The sequence below is a fragment of the Magnolia sinica genome, chromosome 19 (genome assembly GCF_029962835.1).
Source record: "Magnolia sinica isolate HGM2019 chromosome 19, MsV1, whole genome shotgun sequence".
Taxonomy (NCBI): domain Eukaryota; kingdom Viridiplantae; phylum Streptophyta; class Magnoliopsida; order Magnoliales; family Magnoliaceae; genus Magnolia; species Magnolia sinica.
In genome coordinates this window covers 46,180,129-46,199,431 of record NC_080591.1, presented here as the reverse complement: position 1 = coordinate 46,199,431, position 19,303 = coordinate 46,180,129, and the positions used below count along the sequence as shown (strand labels likewise).

At 41.5% G+C, this 19,303-nt stretch overlaps 1 protein-coding gene across 1 annotated transcript in view; it reads right to left on the bottom strand.

The window, feature by feature from the left end:
* Nucleotides 1–19,033, bottom strand: part of LOC131234306 (F-box protein PP2-A15-like) — a 64,441-nt gene extending 45,408 nt beyond the window's left edge. Inside the window, exons 1-2 of the mRNA XM_058231088.1 lie at nucleotides 18,412–19,033; nucleotides 17,369–17,487 (exon numbers count right to left, since the gene is read on the bottom strand). Of these exons, the coding sequence (XP_058087071.1) occupies nucleotides 17,369–17,487; nucleotides 18,412–18,735 (443 nt within the window). The 5' untranslated portion in view covers nucleotides 18,736–19,033. The remainder of the gene's footprint in view (nucleotides 1–17,368; nucleotides 17,488–18,411) is intronic.
* Nucleotides 19,034–19,303: the final 270 nt, after the last annotated feature.

The following is a 19,303-nucleotide window of genomic DNA, read 5'->3' as shown; positions in this document are numbered from 1 at the left end:
GCTCACGCAAAAGAGTCAGCTTAATGCTTGGGCCCAACTAGATCAAGCTTCGGGCCCAACTTTCCTTGGAAGACCCATCCCCCTCACACAAGCAATCTCCTCCATCAAACTTATCTCATCACCCCTCCCCGACCACGTGTCTGAATCCTCACCACTAGGGCATAAAACCTCATGCTTCATAAGTGTTGGACTCCCAACAAGATGTCTAGCCTGCTTTCATAAGTGACATGCATGCACTCGACACTTAGGTCAGAGAGGTGACATGGCCCCATCTCCAACACATCAGCCATCCATCATCTCAGTTTTGAATCCTTTGTCATTGCCTGACCATCTCTCCAATTGGAACCCGCCATGTGGACAGTTGTAGCTCGGATGGTCCACACAGCATGCGAACTGGTAATCCTTCCTCAGCCACCTCAAATTGGAGAATCTTGTCATTGCCTTTCCCACTTCTCTGTCCTTGTTTAGCTTCGACTTCTACCCCACCATCCTAGTTCTCCCCTCTTCCTACCAACTAAAGAAGGCTCAAATGGCTCCAACAGAAAGCACACCTTCATTACCTTTAATGGTCGTACTTCCAACAAACCTTGCCCAAAGATTTTCCCGATCTCCACCTCCACCTGCAAGCTCTAATTTTCTATCCACAATTGTAAAACCTTCCAACCTTCCCAAGGAGAAAGCCTCTTGATCCTAACTCCTACAAACTCCACCACAATCAGTCCATATCATTAGACTATAATTTGTGAGGATAGGCTTAGACTTCCAGTAACCAGTTAGGGATCATTTCTATTGCAACCCAACCTCTAGCGATGGCTTATGTCTTCCAAGATTTCTCCTGACGAGCTTTCGCACCAAACTCGGACCTCTGCACCCTTAATACCATTCCATGCCATCATTAGCTACTACCTTGGACGCATGATGCAGGACATGAAATTCAGATATACGTGCAAGATTTCAGGCTTAAGATCACGTTAATTCAGAAACAATTACACAAATTCCATATCCCACAAAAAAGTCCAAACATTCAATTAAGGAGAATCTATGTGGGTCCGGGCCTACACATGTTAGAGCTGGATCAATAAAAACTATGAACCAAACAATACTCAAAGGGAAATAGAAATCATCCACACATGCATCACAATCAATCCCTAATCCAAGGAATCCACCAATTTCAAATCAGGGAACCCTAGGGTGAGAAAACGAGCAAATAAATTAAGGATAATGCAATCTAGGGTTAGAGTTTATGAAAAACTGGTATGAGAGGGTAAAATAAGAAGAAAACCTGAACCGGAAGATAGTTCCCGCACGCGAACAGCAACAATGGCCCAGACACACATGCGTGTAATCACGGCCGCACGTGTGTGAAGGCCCACTATTCAGAAAAAAGGCCACCTTGGCCCTCGTCAGCCGGTGATGGACTCCAAAACCTCCAAATCTCAGCTCGATCCAATGCACGGTGTGTGCATGATGCTCTGCCAAAGTTTCAGCCCTCCTGCAGGGCCAGATTCTGAAAATCTGCTGTAGAGAGAAAAACAGCTGCAAGTATTGATGGATTTGCAGATGGAATGCTTGTAGGAGAAGAGAAATATGGATGGAAGAAGGTGGAGGCGAATCGCGATATATGTGGCTTCGCACCACGGTATTTAGCCCTTCGAAGAATGGAGGGCTTCGCACCTAATTAGGTTTTTATAACTTGAAAAGGAGCAGGAAAACACAACAATTTTTTTTAATCTTCATTGAATCAAAAGAACTACAAGGGGTGCCTATTTATAGGGAAAACCCTATACCCAAGGTGTCCCATATCGGTATCGGTTGGCGTAACGGTGCCCTCCGAAACCGATACGGATACGGGGGCGTAACGGCGATACGGGAGCGTAACGGCCCATAACGGTGCAAATTTTTTTTTTTTACTAAAAAAATATGAAAAAATATGGATTAAATCCAGAATATTCTAAGCATTCCAAATATGCATTCATTTATAAATTGGAACATGTTTATGGTGATGTAACGGTCCACTCTTTGGTAAGAAGTTGTATCGGACTGTCTAATAAATTTATGAACCAGATAACCTGAATTTGACTACAAAATTTATATATTTAATTTTCTAAATATTTAATTTATATACTTAACAACTTGATATCATTTCTCCCAATAGTTCTTTAAAAAAATGAAATTAAATTCAGGTAGATGGCGTTGCCAATTTGGGGCTGACTTGGAGGACCAATCTATACACCAATTCGGCCTCAAATTCATGCAATTTATTGTCATTATCCCACTTATGAATTGGTGGACATTTATTGGATGGTGAATCATGAAAAAAAATCAAAAGACCCTATTTAAAAAAATAAAAGTCCACAAATTAACAATTAAAACTATTCAAACAATTTGATTTTGGCATTGTGAGTTAGCAATTGCAGTTCATAATTTAATTGCTAAATTTTAAGTTAATATGTCTCGTGTACAATTTTTTAGGGCTTGAATTAGGCGGGACTTGGATTGTGAAGTGTACCACACATGTCAAAGTTTTTTGGGCCCCACCCGTGATGAATGTGTTATATCCACACCGTCCATCCATTTTGCCAAATAATTTTAGAGCATGAGCCCAAAAATGAGGCACATCCAAAGCTCAGGTGGACTGCACCATAAGAAACAACACTAATTAAACGTTCACCATTAAAAATTTACTGGGGGCTACAAAAGTTTTAGATCAAGCTGACATGTGTGTTTTCTCTTCATCCACGTCAGTGTGACCCAATTAATAGGTTAGATTGAAAATAAACATTACAATGGACCTTAAGAAATTTTTAACGGTAAGCATTCTATAACCACTGTTTCCTATGGTGTGGTCTGCATGAGATTTGGATTTATTAATTTTTTAGATCCTAATGTAAAATGACGTGGCAAAATGGATGGACGACATGGATAAAATATATACATCATGGTGGGGCCCACTCAGGTCTGATCAAATCAGATTGGGTAGAAAATAAACGTTACCGTGGGCCCTTCGAATTGTTTTACGGTGAAAATATTATCTCCGCTGCTATTTTTGGTGCGGTCCAGATGATCCTTGGATATAATTCATTTTTTGGGTAGTGCTCTAAAATGATCTATGAAAATAGATGAACGGTATAGATGTAATAAATAGAAGAAGAGGAAGAAGGCCGCAGCCGGGGCCGCAGCCATAGCCGCAAAAGAAAAAAAAGAAGAAGAAGAGGAAGAAGAAGAAGAAAAAGAAGAAAATAAAGGAAAACAGGTATGTTTTTTTTTTTTTTTTTTAAAGGCCCGTAATAGCCATTACGGGTCAGTAACGGCCGTTACGTGCACAGAATATGGACTCGGCCGATACGACCCCGAAATGCGTAACGGGTACCACCGTTACCATTACGTATCGGCCGATACGTAACTGTTTTGGGACACCTTGCCTATACCCCAAAACTCGCGCCATGTGCGCAACCTATTACTTGGCGATGAAGTAAACTAAAATAAAAACCAATCAAAAAAATCTAAAGCGTCCATGATGTTCTAAATAATATAAGCAAAACCTAAAGTATAAACTTAATCCGACTAGTGGGCCCCCGATCATGAGATCCCATGATGAGCTTTACTTGACTATCGGGCCCACTTCAATGAATCAAACTCCGTCTTCTAACTAGGAGGCCCTCCCTAGACGTCGTCATCGATCCAGATCAACGGTGGGGCCCTCCTTCTGGCCAATCAATCCCTAATCCAAGGAATTCACCAATTTCAAATCAAGGAACCCTAGGGTGAGAAAGGAGCAAATAAATTAAGGATAATGCAATCTAGGGTAAGGGTTTATGAAAAACTGATATGAGTGGGTAAAATAAGAAGAAAACCTGAACCAGAAGACAGTTCCCGTGGGCGGACATCAACAATGGCCCAGACGCATGTGCGTGTAATCACGGCCGCACGTGTGGGCCGATCCGATGCACGGTTTGTGCATGATGCTTTGCCGAAGTTTCAACCCTCCTGTAGGGCCAGAATTTGGAATTCTGTTGTAGAGAGGAAAACTGCTGCAATAAAGAACGGATTTGAATCGTGGATGATTGTACGAGATGAGAAGTATGGATGGTAGAAGATGGAGGCGAATCGGGTTAGATGTGGTTTCGCACCACGGTAGTTAGCCCTTCGAAGAAGGGAGGTCTTCTCACCCAATTAGGTTTTCATAACTCGGAAAGGAGCAAGAAAACATAGCAATTTTAATCTTCATTTAATAAATAAATAAATAAACTACAAGGGGTGCGTATTTATAACAAAACCTTATACCGTAAAACTTGCGCCATGTGCGCAACCTATTACTTGGCAATGAAGTAAACCAAAATAAAAACTAACCAAAGAAATCTAAAATGTTCATGATACTCTAAATAACATTAATAAGCAAAACCTAAAATATGAAATTAATCTGACTAGTGGGCCACGATCATGAGATCCCATGATGGCCTTTACTTGGCTATCGGGCCCACTCTCTTGAACCAAAACTCCGTCTTCTAAATAATCAAAAGAACTACAAGGGGTGCCTATTTATAGGGAAAACCTTATTCCCCAAAACTCGTGCCATGTGTGCAACCTATTACTTGGCGATGTAAGAAAACTAAAATACAAACCAATCAAAGAAATTTAAAGCGTCCATGATGTTCTAAATAATATAAATAAGCAAAACCTAAAGTATGAACTTAATCCGACCAGTGGGCCTCGATCATGAGATCCCATGATAGGCTTTACTTGACTATCGGACCCACTTCAATGAACCAAACTCCGTCTTCTAACTAGGAGGCTGATGGGGGCATCACGCGCACGCGCATGCATGCCGCCCCCCCTACACATACACAAGAAAAAGGAGGGCCCCACCATCGATCTGGCTCGATGACGACGTCCAGAGAGGGCCTCCTAATTAGAAGACAAAGTTTTGGTTCAACAGATTGGACCCGATAGTCAAGTAAAGCCCATCATGGGATCTCATGATCGTAGCCCACTAGTCAGATTAAGTTCATATTTTAGGTTTTGTTTATTTATGCTATTTAAAACATCATGAACACTTTAGATTTCTTTGATTAGTTTTTATTTTGGCTTACTTCATTGCCAAATAATAGGTTGCGCACAAGGCACGAGTTTTGGGGTATAGGGCTTTCTTATAAATAGGCACCCCGTGTAGTTCTTTTTTTTCATTGAAGTTGAATAAAAACTCCTATGTGTTTTTTTACTCTCTGAGTTTCTGAGTTGTGGAAAAATTCAAGTGGGTGCAAAGCCCTCCCTTTTCGAAGGGCTAACTACCGTGGTGCGAAGCCACGTTTATCCCAATTTGCCCCTCTATCTTATTTCATCCATCCCACGATCATCTGCATTTCAAATCCGCTTGTATTGTGGCTATTCGTCTCTCTTCAGTCAGTTTTCAAAATTTGGCCCTGCAAGAGGGTTGAAACTTCGACGGAGCACCGCGCCCCAACCGAAACATCGGATTGTGACGAAATTTGAAGGGTTTGAAGTCCCCCCTGGCCGACCAAGGCCAAGGAAGCCGTTTTGGGATACGGGCCCCCACCACACGTGCGGCCGGCCTCCTGCGCACGTGCACCCGACTCAAGCCCACTATTCGCACATGGGAGCTGTTCCTGGTTCATGTTTTCTCCCTATTTTCCCTTTTTTCTTACTTTTTTTCATAACCCTAGTCCTAGATTGCATTATCCATAATTTATTTGCCCCCTTTTTCGCCCTAGGGTTCCTTAAATTGAAATTAGGGAATCCCTTAGATTAGGGGCTGATTGCTATGCATGTGTGGTTGATTTCTATTTCCCTTTGAGCATTATTTGGTCCATAATTTTACTGATCCAGTCCTAACCTGTGTAGGCCTGGACCCGTGCAGATTCTCCTTTGCTTGAATGTTTTTACTTTTGTGTGGGATGTGGAATTATTATGTGATCGTTCTGCATTAGTCTGATCTAAGCCTGAATTCTTACATATCATATTTAAATTTCATGTCCTGCATCAAATTTGGTATCAGAGCTTAGGGTTCTTATAGGGGAATACATTACATGTTAGGGTGGGTTTGTTTGAGTCCTTCATGCTTCCAATTCATCACATATAGTTGTTAGAAGACCGTAGTCCCTGATATTAGTTGCTGAAATTTCTGTTAGCAGGGAGTTAGCAATTTACATTGCTGTAACTTTCTGTTATTCCCGTATTTCGCCAACTATGTTGCTGGATTTTAGTAACACTGCGTAGTTTCCCTCATACAGAGTCTCATAGCATCATTTAGTCCTATCTAGTTGCATATAGTCGTCATAGAAAGTCTTAGGTGGAGTTAGCAGTCACGTACGGGTCGTGGTTGGTTTGCACCCTACACTAAACATGGAACGATTGTAAGAATCACTAAACAAACTATCCCAACAGATAGAGTCTGTGGGTAAGCGCTTGGAACAACATATAGACCAACGCTTTGATCAATTTGATGTGCGCATTACCCAACTAAAGGCCTCCACCAGGACAAACCCCACCCTTGGGGTAGATGTCCAATCTCAGACAGGTGGCCAGGAGGATAGACCAATGAATGGAGTTGGCCAAGGAATCAGTTATAGGCATGCACCCATGCACCCACCCCATGAGGGACATCAAGACCATTATTTTGAGGGTACAACATGCGCGACCTTGTGGCTGGAGAAAGTGTACCAGAGGCTAGTGCAGAGTTACCCACTGAGCCCATTCCAGTAGTGGATGAGTTTCGTGATGTCTTCCCTGATGATCTACCGGATGAGTCTCCCCCTAGGAAGGATATAGCACACACCAGAACATGGGACACCGTAATACCTATAGCCGAGTTTGCGTTTAATAGTTCTGTCGATAGGTCCACGGGTCTCAGCCCTTATGAAGTCGTTACTTGTTATAAACTTGGGAAACCTATTGATCTTGTCTGTGTCAGTCCCATAAGCCGTCAGAGCCTGCAGAGTCTTTTACGCATCACATTCATTCATCACCTCAAGAAATTAAGCAGAAGATCACTACTAGTGATGAACATTACAAATTTTCTGCAGACCAGGATGAACGTTTCAAAGAATTCAATATTAGAGACTCTGTGATGGTCTGCATCAGGCTCGAGCGGTATCCTCCAGAGGCCGTTCATAAGTTACATGTGCGTAAGCACTGGACCCTTCAAAATTATAAAAGGAAACGGTCTCAATGCGTATGAGGTAGATCTTCCACCTTCCATGGGAATTAATTCCGCATTCAATGTGAAGGATCTAGTTACATTTCAGGGGACCACTAATACTCTGTCCGGTCCTTCGCCACCCATCCTGATTCCCTAGATTTATCCCTTGATCCATGGCCCCCTCCCGACCCATCTTCCCAGCCTCTACATCTCATACCTACCCTTTCCGATCCATTTTCCCAGCCTCTACGTCTCATACCTACCGACCCATTTTCCCAGCCTCTACGTCCCATACCTACCCGTCCAACCCCTTTTCCCAGCCTCTACCTCCCATACCTACTTTTCCTGATCTTTCTTCCCAGCCTCTACCTCTCATACCTAGACTTCACACACCCAGAGAGGAAATAGAGGATATCCTGGACCATCAGATAGTTTCAACGTCGGACGGCAGGTTTCAGAAGTACTTGATTAAATGGAAGTCACGCCCAACTTCAGACAACACGTGGTTCACTGACGAAGAGCTTTAGAGACTTGATCCTGACATCCTAGAGCGGTTCAGGAGTTTTATTTCGCCAGTGGCGAAATCTTCGTAGCCGGGGAGAATTGATGGGGACATCACGCGCACAAGCGTCACCCCTCTCCGCATGAACACAAGGAAAAGGAGGGCCCCACTGTCAATTTGGCTGGATGACGACGTCCAAGGAGGGCCTCCTAGTTAGAAGATGGAGTTTTGGTTCAAGAGAGTGGGCCCGATAGTCAAGTAAAGCCCATCATGGGATCTCATGATCATGACCCACTAGTCGGATTAAGTTCATATTTTAGGTTTTGCTTATTTATGTTATTTAGAACATCATGAATGCTTTAAATTTCTTTGATTAGTTTTTATTTTGGTTTACTTCATCGCCAAGTAATAGGTTGCGCACAAGGTGCGAGTTTTGGGGTATAGGGCTTTCTTATAAATAGGCACCCCTTGTAGTTTTTGTTTTCATTGAAGTTGAATAAAAATTCCTACGTGTTTTTCTACTATGAGTTTCTGAGTTGTGGAAAATTTCAAGTGGGTGCAAAGCCCTCTCTTTTCGAATGGCTAAATTCAAGTGGGTGCGAAGCCCTCCCTTTTCGAAGGGCCAACTACCGTGGTGCGAAGCCACGTTTATCCCAATTCGCCCCTCCATCTTATTTCATCCATCCTGTGATCAGCTTCGCTTCAAATCCACTTCTTTTGCAGCTATTTGTCTCCCTTCAACCAGTTTCCAGAATCTGGCCCTGCGGGAGGGCTGAAACTTCGACGGAGCACCGCGCCCCAACCGAAACATCGGATTGTGACGAAATTTGGAGGGTTTGAAGTCCCCCCCCTAGCTGACCAAGGCCAAGGAAGTTGTTTTGGGATTCGAGCCCCCACTACACGTGCGGCCGACATCCTGCGTATGTGCGCCCGACTCGTGCCCGCTATCCGCACGCGGGAGCTGTTCCTGGTTCAGGTTTTCTCCCTATTTTCCCTTTTTTTCTTACCTATTTTAAAAACCCTAGTCCTAGATTACATTATCCCTAATTTATTTGCCCCCTTTTTCACCTTAGGGTTCCTTAAATTCAAATTAGGGAATCCCCTGGATTAGGGGCTGATTGCTATGCATGTGTGGTTGATTTTTATTTCCCTTTGAGCATTGTTTGATCCATAATTTTACTGATCCAGTCCTAGCCTGTGTAGGCCTGCACCCATGCAGATTCTCCTTTACTTGAATGTTTGAACTTTTGTGTGGGATGTGGAATTATTATGTGATCGTTCTGCACTAGTCTAATCTAAGCCTGAATTCTTGCATATCATATTTAAATTTCATGTCCTGCATCAGAGGCCCTCCTTGGACGTCGTCATCGATCCAGATCAACAATGGGGCCCTCTTTCTAGCGTACGTGCGTAGGGGGCGGCGTGTGTGCGCGTGATGTCCCCACCAATTCTCCCTGACTACGAAGATTTCGCCATTGGCGAAATAAAACTCCTGAACCTCTCCAGGATGTCAGGATCAGGTCTCTGAAGCTCCTCCTCAGTGAGTCACGTGTTGTCTGAAGCTGGGCATGACTTCTATTTAACCAGGTACCTCTAAAACCCATCGTCCAACGTTGAAACTATCTGATGGTCCAGGATATCCTCTATTTCCTCTCTGGGTGTGTGAAGGCTAAGTATGGGAGGTAGAGGCTGGGAAGAAAGGTCGAGAAGAGTGGGTATGGGAGGTAGATGTTGGGAAGAAAGGTCAAGAAGAGTGAGTATGGGAGGTGAGGTTGGGAAGAAAGGTCGGGAAGAGGGTATGGGAGGTAGAGGCTGGGAAAATGAGCCAGGACGGGTAGGTATGGGACGTAGAGGATGGGAAAATTGATCGGGAAGGGTACATATGGGAGGTAGAGGCTGGGAAGATGGGTCGGGAGGGGGCCATGGATCAAGGGAAAGGTCTAGGGAATCAAGATGATTATGCGAAAGACTGGGCAATACATCAATGGCCCATTAAAATGGAACTACATCCTCCACATTGAATGTGGAACTAATTCCCATGGAGGATGGAAGATTTGGCCCATACGCATTACGACCGTTTCATTTTATAATTTTGAAGGGGCCAGCACTACGCGTGTGTAACTTACAAATGGCCCCTGGAGGATACCGCTCGAGCCTAATGCAGACAATTACAGAGTACCTTAAATTGAATTCCTTGAAACATTTATGCTAGTCTGCAAAAAATTTGTAATGTTCATTACTAGTAGTAATCTTCTGCCTGATTTCTTGATGCCATGAATGAATGTGATGCACAAAAGACTTTGCAGGCTCTAACGGCCTATGGGATAGTGACATAGGGACAAGATCAATAGGTTTCTCAGGTTTATAATCAGTAACGACTTCATAAGGACTGAGACCCATGGACCTATTGACAGAACTATTAAACACAAACTCGGCTATAGGTATTACGGTGTCCCATGTTTTGGTGTGCTCTATATCCCTGCTAGGAGGAGACTCTAGTAAATCATCAGGAAAAACATCACGTTACTCATCCACTACCGGAATGGCCTCAGTGGGTAACTCTACACTAGCCTTTGGTGCACTCTCTCCAACCACAAGGCCGCACATGTTATTCCCCTCAAAATAGTGGTCTTGATGTCCCTCATGGTGTGGGTGCACAGGTGCACGCCCATAACTGATTCCTTGGTCAACTCCATTTATTGGTCTATCATCCTTAGCCTGAGATTGGACATCTACCCCAATGGTAGGGTTTGTCCCGGCGGAGGCCTTTAGTTGGATAATGCGCACATCAAATTGATCAAAGCATTGGTCTATATGTTGTTCCCAACGCTTACCGAAAAACTCGATCTTCTGGGACAGTTTGTTTAGTGCCTCTAGCAGTTGCTCCATATTTAGTATAGGGTGCAAGCCAAAATCATGACCCGTACGTGTGGCATACGACTGCTAACTCCACCTAAGGACTTTCTACTACAACTATATGCAACTAAACGAGACTAAATGATCCTATGAGACTCTATATGAGGGAAACTACGCAGTGCTACCAAAATTCAGCAATATAGTTGTCAAAATATAAGAAAGTTTTTTTTAAAAGTTTTTTTTTTTTTTTTAAAGGAAACAACCTAGTTTCTAAAAAACGAAAAAGGAAAGTTTCTAAAAACAAATTAGGAAAGTTTCTAAAAAAAACAAATTAGGTAAGTTTCTAAAAAAAAGCAACCTAGTTTCAAAAAACGAAAAAGGAAAGTTTCTAAAAACAAATTAGGAAATTCTCTTTTTAAAAAAAAAAAAAAACAAATTAGGAAAGGTTTTAAAAAAAAACAACCTAGTTTCTAAAACAAAGAAAAAAGGAAAGTCTCTAAAAATAAAAAGTAAGTTAGTTTCTAAAAAAGAAAAAGGAAAGTTTAAAAAACAGTAAAGGAAAGTTTCTAAACCTAGAAATAGAAAGCTAAGTTAATTTCTAAAATAATTCAAATAAGGGTATAGTAGAAAATTTCAGCAACTTATATCAGGGTTTATGGACCTCTAAACAGCCATATATAAAGAGAATTAATGCGTAATAGACATAAACAACTAAACCCTAAACATTTAATGCATTCCCCCTATAAGAACCCTAAGCTCTGATACCAAATTTGATGCAAGACATGAAATTCAGATATAATCTGCAAGATTTCAGGATTAAGATCACGTTAGTTCATAAACAATTACACAAATTTCATATCCCCCACAAAAATCCAAACATTCAATTAAGGAGAATCTATGTGGGTCCAGGCTTACACATGTTAGGGCTGGATCAATAAAAATTATGAACCAAACAATACTCAAAGGGAAATAGAAATCATCCACACATGCATCACAATCAATCCCTAATACAAGGAATTCACTAATTTCAAATCAAGGAACCCTAGGGTGAGAAAAGGGACAAATAAATTAAGGATAATACAATCTATGGTTAGGGTTTATGAAAAACTGGTATGATAGGGTAAAATAAGAAGAAAACCTGAACCTAAAGACAGTTCCCGCGCGCGGACAACAACAATGGCCCAGACGCACGTGGGTGTAATCACATGTGTGGGGCCCACTATTCAGAAAAAGGCCACCTTAGCCCTGGTCGGCCAGGGATGGACCCAAAACTCCCATATCTCAGCTCGATCCGAGGCACGGTGTGTGCGTGGTGCTCTGCCGAAGTTTCAACCCTCCTATAGGGCCAGATTCTAGAAATCTATTGTAGAGAAAAACAGCTGCAACTATTGATGGATTTGTAGATGGAATGCTTGTAGGAGGAGAAATATGAACGGAATAAGGTGGGGGCGAATCACGATAGATGGGGCTTCGCACCACGGTAGTTAGCCCTTCGAAGAAGGGAGGGCTTCGCACCCAATTAGGTTTTCATAACTCAGAAAGGAGCAAGAAAACACAACAATTTTTATTAATCTTCATTGAATCAAAAGAACTACAAGGGGTGCCTATTTATAAAGAAAACTCTATACCCCAAAACTTGCGCCATGTGCGCAACCTATTACCTAGCGATGAAGTAAACTAAAATAAAAATCAATCAAAGAAATCTAAAGCGTCCATGATGTTCTAAATAATATAAATAAGCATAACCTAAAGTATGAACTTAATTCAACTAGTGGGCCTCGATCATAAGATCCCATGATGGGCTTTACTTGACTATCAGGCCCACTTCAATGAACCAAACTCCGTCTTCTAACTAGAAGGCCCTCCTTGGACGTCGTTAGCAATCCAGATCGACGGTGGGGCCCTCCTTCTGGCGTACATGCGTAGGGGGCGGCGTGCATGCGCGTGTGCGCATGATGTCCTCATCAACGCATCTTTCTCCAAGCACGTCTTGACAAAGCCAAAGCTTTTGTTTCTCCCTATCATTTTTTCATTTGGGAGCACCACCTCCCTAACAAAACCTACATACGAAAATATCTCCAGCCCGCCTATCAATGGATCCGATGGAAGGTTAGATATAAAATAAAATAAAATAAAAGAAAAAAAAAAAAAGGTAACCCATACCTCATGATCAATCGATTTACCTATCCCTCTCTGTTCGATTGTTTGTCATTCCTCTCCTTCCCCATCTGCCCTTCCTCACCAACAAGATTTTATTGTTGCTACAAGAAAATTGTTGCCGCCTTGGCCCAAAGCATAAAGCCAACCCATCTATTTCAACAAATTGACATGTACTTTCTTCTTCTTTTTTTTTAATTGTGAAGAGCAATGAATTTGATTTTATAAAAAGGCTAAAAGACAAAAGTCAAAGCAACAAAAGAATACAACCTCAAAAGACATTCCTATTCCCTAGTTACAGTCTAAACAGTAATAAAACACCACCCATGTTGCATCCCTGATTACAATCCAAATTAGAGCCTAAGCATGGATGACATTTCAACAACGTTTGAATAATACTGAAGAGTGATGCTTTAGATATAACAAATTGGCCTATCACCAAAAGGTGAATCGGTGAGGCTTTAGAAGCTGGTTAAGGATTCAACCGGCATGCTCTACAACGCTAAAAATAAAAATTGTATATAGAATGCTTTATATATGTAATAACTTGGGGTGAAAGGTTTGTCAAACAAATTCGAACATGTGCCATGGAAATAAAAACCTGCCATAGAAGAGGGCGAGGCCGAGGCTACACATAGGTATGAGCCACACGCAGAGAGAGAAAAGGAAGGGCACCTAGAATGGTTTCACCAATGGGTGACTAATGCAAGCCGAATGGGAAATAAAACAAAAAGAGGGAACGTATGGATATTGCACACACGACAATTCATAGGTATGAGCCACACGCAGAGAGAGAAAAGGAAGGGCACCTAGAATGGTTTCACCAATGGGTGACTAATGCAAGCCGAATGGGAAATAAAACAAAAAGAGGGAACGTATGGATATTGCACACACGACAATTCAAAGAGATGACTTTATAGGGTTTTCTCCCTCTACAAGAGAATGCTTTCTCCCTAAACTCACACCCTTGTTCTTATTCCAATCTTCCTTGGCCCCTACAACATCTACAAAGGCACATACGTTAATTATAATAAAATTTATTAAAAAAAAAAAAACTTCATTATCCTAAATTACGGAAATGAATCCAAAAACAACACACATACATGGACCTAAATTTCTCCCTTCTATTTATTTTGTTATGCTTACATCTAACTTATTAAGATCTCCCAAGAGATTAATATATCCTATTAAATATCCACCAAGATATTTTTATATCCTATTAAAAATCTCCTAAGACTTAAATCTCTCAAAATAAAAAAACCATTAATGACTTAATATCCCTTTAAAGATCCTACAAAATCTTTATTAATGACCGCAAAGAATCAAAGCTAGAAGCACTAGGATACTCATCTCTTAAAAAATCTGTAAGTGCAACTTAACATTTGGGGCCCACCAAATGGATTGTATGATTTGCCAATTGGGCTTTTGGAGCTCACATATGCATCACACACTTCTTTCGAATGTACATGCTTGCATGATTCTTTGCCAATTGGAAGGAACTCGTCCTCAAGTTGATAAACAATTAAAATTGGCAAGATCAATCCCATGATGTAGGACATGAAATTTAGATATGATGTGCAAGATTTCAGATTTAAGATCACATAGTTCATAAACAATTACACAAATTCCACATCCCACACAAAGGTCCAAATATTCAATTAAGGGGAATCTACGTGAGTCCACGCCTACACACGTTAGGGTTGGATCAATAAAATTATGAACCAAACAATACTCAAAGGAAAATAGAAATCATCCACACATGCATGACAATCAATCCCTAATCCAAGGAATTCACCAATTTCAAAATAAGGAACCCTAAAGTGAGAAAAGAGATAGAAATTGGGGATTTAGGGCAATTTAGGGTTAGGGTTTATAAAATTAGGGATGAAAAGAGGAAAACAAGAGAAAAACCTGACCCAGAAATATCTCCTGTGTGCAGACGATGCCCCGGGGCTGACGCATGTACGCAAATGGGTTGGCCACATGTGCGATGATGGCTCGCCTTCCCAAATCGGCTTCTTGGCCCTGGTCGGCCAGGCTGGGGCTGCAAAACCTCCAAATCTCACGTCGATTCAGGCTGTGGTCTGGGCGTGGTGCTCCGTCGAAGTTTCAGCCCTCCTGTAAGGCTAGATTCTGAAAACTGGCTGTGGAGGGATGAACAGCTACAAAACAAACGGATTTGACATGAAGATAGTTGTGGGGAGGATGAAATAAGATGGAGGGGCGGATTGGGATAAACGTGGCTTCGCAACATGGTAATTAACCCTTCGAAAAGGGAGGGCTACGCACCCACTTTAATCTCAGCCCTTCGAAAAGGGAAGGCTTCGCACCCACTTTAATTTTTCCACAACTTAGAAACTCAGAGAGCAGAAAAACCACGCAGGAATTTTTATTCAACTTCAATGAATCAAAAGAGAATCAAAAGAGAATCAAAAGAACTACAAGGGGTGCCTATTTATAGGAAAACCCTATACCCCAAAACTCGCACCATGTGCGCAACCTATTACTTAGCGATGAAGTAAACTAGAATAAAAAACAATCAAAGAAATCTAAAGCGTTCATGATATTATAAATAATAATAATAAGCAAAACCTAACATATGAAATCAATCCGACTAGTGGGCCACAATCATGAGATCCCATGATGGGCTTTTTTTGACTATCAGGCCCACTCTTTGAATTAAAATTTTATCTTCTAACTAGGAGGCCCTCCCTGGACGTTGTCATCGAGCCAGATCGACGGTGGAGCCCTCCTTCATACGTACGTGCGTAGGGGGCGGCGTGTGTGCGCGTGTGCGCGTGATGTCCCCATCATCCCACTTTATAGTTAATTGGTGAAAGCCAACATGTCAGATTGGCATCACTTACACTAGATGGCGTTGTAGATCATGTCACCTCTTCTTTAATCTTTAGGCTCTTTACATTCTACGAGTCAGCACCCGCTCCTATGGTAATGGAATTATTAGTCTATCGGTCCCTCGTTGACGTGGTGTTGCCTATATTATCAATGTTGGACTCCGATTTATGCACTCCATGCCTTTGGGATAGGACAAAAATGTCCATTTCAACCTTGACATGTATTATAGAATGCGTTAGTTTGACCTTTGAGTTGTTCATCTCTTCCTCTACCAAGCTAACCGTAGATTCATTGCATGTTCCATCAACTAATGCATGAGTTGATTCATTAATAGATCCATCTATCAATCCACTGACTAGTTCTTCGGGTGTATCTTCTTGGATTAGGCGCTTTCTCCAAGCACGTCATCCATCGAATCTTCAAAGACTTCCTATAATAAATCATAGATTTTTTTTAATTAGCATTCTCAAGTTCTTCATCATACTCAGACATCTCAAAGTTTACATTATAAGTTTAGTCATGATCCTCCAATCATTCACTTCTTCTAACATGAGCATGAATGAACCAAACACCTTCAAAACCACTAATATTGAATTCCAAGATGTTGCCACCTTTGTGCTGACGTTATCGAAATATCCAATCAACTCAAAATCCTGTGGAGCATACCTTCCATACAATCATAACTCCTCATTATTCTTCGTGACATTCCTCTCATTGCTCCCCATTGATCTCATATAAGCCCATGGATAAACTGGCTCATACACTAATTTGATGCAAGTCAGTTTTTGAAGAAAATAAGAAGATAAGAACTAATTTTGCACACACCACAATTCAAAGAGTTGTTCCTATGGGGTTTTCTCCTTGTACAAGAGAATGCTTTTTATGTCAATCTTCCTTGCCCTGTAGCATCTACAACTCAATTATCCTAAATTAAGAAAAAGAATCCCAAAAAAAAAAAAAAAACATATATGGACCTAATCTCTGCCTTCTTTTTATTCTCCCAAGATATTAATATATCTTATTAAAGATCCCCCAAGAAATTTTTATATCCTATTAAATATCTACTAAGGCTTAAATCTCACAAAATGGAAAACCATTAATGACTTCATAATTATTTAAAGATCATTTAAAATCTTTAATAAATAAAGGCCTCAAAAGAATCAAGATAGACTGACAAAGTCATCACAGCAGACCCCACAGAGCCTTTGTTGCATGAACTCCCTAATATGACGTAGTATGTGTGGGCTACATGCAAAGAGGAAGGCTGGAGCGTACCACTCGCATGAAAGGATTGAAATGACAAAAATGCCCTCAGTTGAAGGGCCACACACGTCCCATTTTCCATTTCAAAATCAAAAGGTGCCCGTCCCTCTGATTAATTGCAGGGGTAAAACTGGCCAAATGATACTCACGAAATATATATATATATATATATATATATATATATATATATATATATATATATATATATATATATATATATATATATATTAGTAATCAAGTAAAGCAATCCACAAAACATATTATACAATTCAGCTAAAGTATTGTGGTCCTGTGCAAGGCATATTCAATGGATGAAGACAAACTATCTAACATCATTTTGACCAGGCATAGGTCTCCCCAAGCAATAGTTACAGACAATTGAAATTAGAATGTAACAAGAAACAAAATACGGATGCTCCAATATCAAACTTTCACATTATCTGTATACATATCCAAGTCCAATCAAGTGCTGCAGCCTGCAGACTCAGAAAGTAACACCAGGAGCAAAGAACTATGCAGTTCAAATACCGGCCCATTACTTAGAAGAGATGGTTACTATTTGAGAGACAGAAGCAAACCTGGATTCTTCAGTAGGGATCCAACTCCAGTATCTCCGATCTTCAATCCCTGTGATTGACATAGCTTTTGCCGAAATCGACATGCAAACTCCACCTGTAACTCTGTCCAGCCAAACCTCCTGGAGAAGCAGTCACATCATAAATAAGGATCGACAAAGATGAAACTGCCAAACAAGACTTGTAAATCAGTGATTATAAATTCAGAAAATAAAAATAAATAAATAAATAAAAGTGCTTGGCCACAAGCCTAGAAAATCATGTGTGTTTTCCTTGCATGTATACAGTCCACACAGATGGAGTGTAAGTGGATCAGGACCGTTGATCTGACAGACAAAAAATTGTTAGGGCCATAATATTCCAAAACCATGGTACCTGAAGCATATTAGAAGATGCCACTGTTGCAGAGTATGCCATTTGAATCTGGGCCATTGCTCAAATTATGTGCCTATCCACTTACATGGCAATAATGTGAGTCTGAGAAGGCTGCCTATCATAGCCTGATCATGCATGATTTTCATGCATTGGCCAATCATTGTAGTGACTAACAAGATCAATGGTCACGACCATTGCAGCCATTTGCCAAGTATATGGTGGAGGTTCGAGAAAGGAGTAAGCAGCCAACTGTAGGTAGGATCCTGAGCAAACCTTTCACAAATTACAATGTTTGTAATCCCTTTATATTTTGTTCTCTGGTGGGAATCAAATAAAGGGTGAATTAAACACTAATAACAGAACTAAGGTGCCTGGACAAAGAAAACCCTAATTCCATTGTCGAAACAAAAAGTAGAATATGGAATAATTCAAATGGAGCAAAATGAATAGAGATAGTGAAGAGCAGGGCAGAAGATAGATATTCAACTCTCCCTCTCTGAAGTTATGTATATATCAGTTGCCTTATTCTTGTAAATTGAGGATCTATAAAGCCATCATCTTTGTTCTCTAGAATTGAGGAAGAAAAGCATGAAAACTGGAAGAATTGAAAAAGGAAGAAGAAACCCCAAAAGCAGATTCGCCAAGGGGATACTGAAGAGGAGAGGGAGAACCTTGGTGCCATCGTCTAAGGGTACGGAGCGGGCGAAGAGGGCGAAGATGTCCTTCTTGGAGCGGTGGACGTCATCAGGAGGGAGGAGTTGGAGCAGATCTTGGTAATTGGAGGGGAGCTTGGATTCCCAGACAGAGTCGGAGGAGGCGGCCCCACGGAAGGCACGGTTGAGGCGAGCAAGGTTGCATATCTCGGGAGGGGTCAGGTACATGAACACACACGCCACGCAGCTCTCCGGGATGTCTCCCAGACCTGGCCCCATCAACGACGTCGATGATCCTCCGTTCCCTACCCCTTCCGTCAGACTCGACAGGGTCGCCCCCATCTCTCTCTCTCTCTCTCTCTCTCTCTCTCTCTCTCTCTCTCTCTTATTCCTTCATTCTAAGCCCGATCAGAGACGGGCAGGGGTTTTGCGGCTTCTGCTGCTACTGTTGCAGAGCTGCTTTTACTGCTGCTGCTTCTGCTGCTTTGGGGCGAAGAAACGGATCGACTTCGGTTTCTGCGGAAGAGGAAAACACGCGCATGGGATGGATGTGTGTGGTGCGCGCGAGCGAGATAGCCTTTGTTTGCTTGAGAAAAAACCATCAAGTTGCCGCTCGTGCCGGTGTTAAGGCCTGGGAACGTACAGAGACAAGAAATGATATATGGCTAGCTCCTGAATAACAAGAATACGGTGGTAGCGGATTTGGATTTTGTTTACAATGGCCCCCAGGTCGTCCGACGTAAGCACGAAATTGTCTCAAAATTCTAAAAACCAACTCTTTCCTGCTAGCCGTGCATACTACAGACTTATCTTGGTGAATGTAAACGTAGTTGTGAATATTTAATTGAAAGAATGAAGATTTATAAGTAAATATGAATGTGAACGTATATGTGAAACTAGATGTGAATGT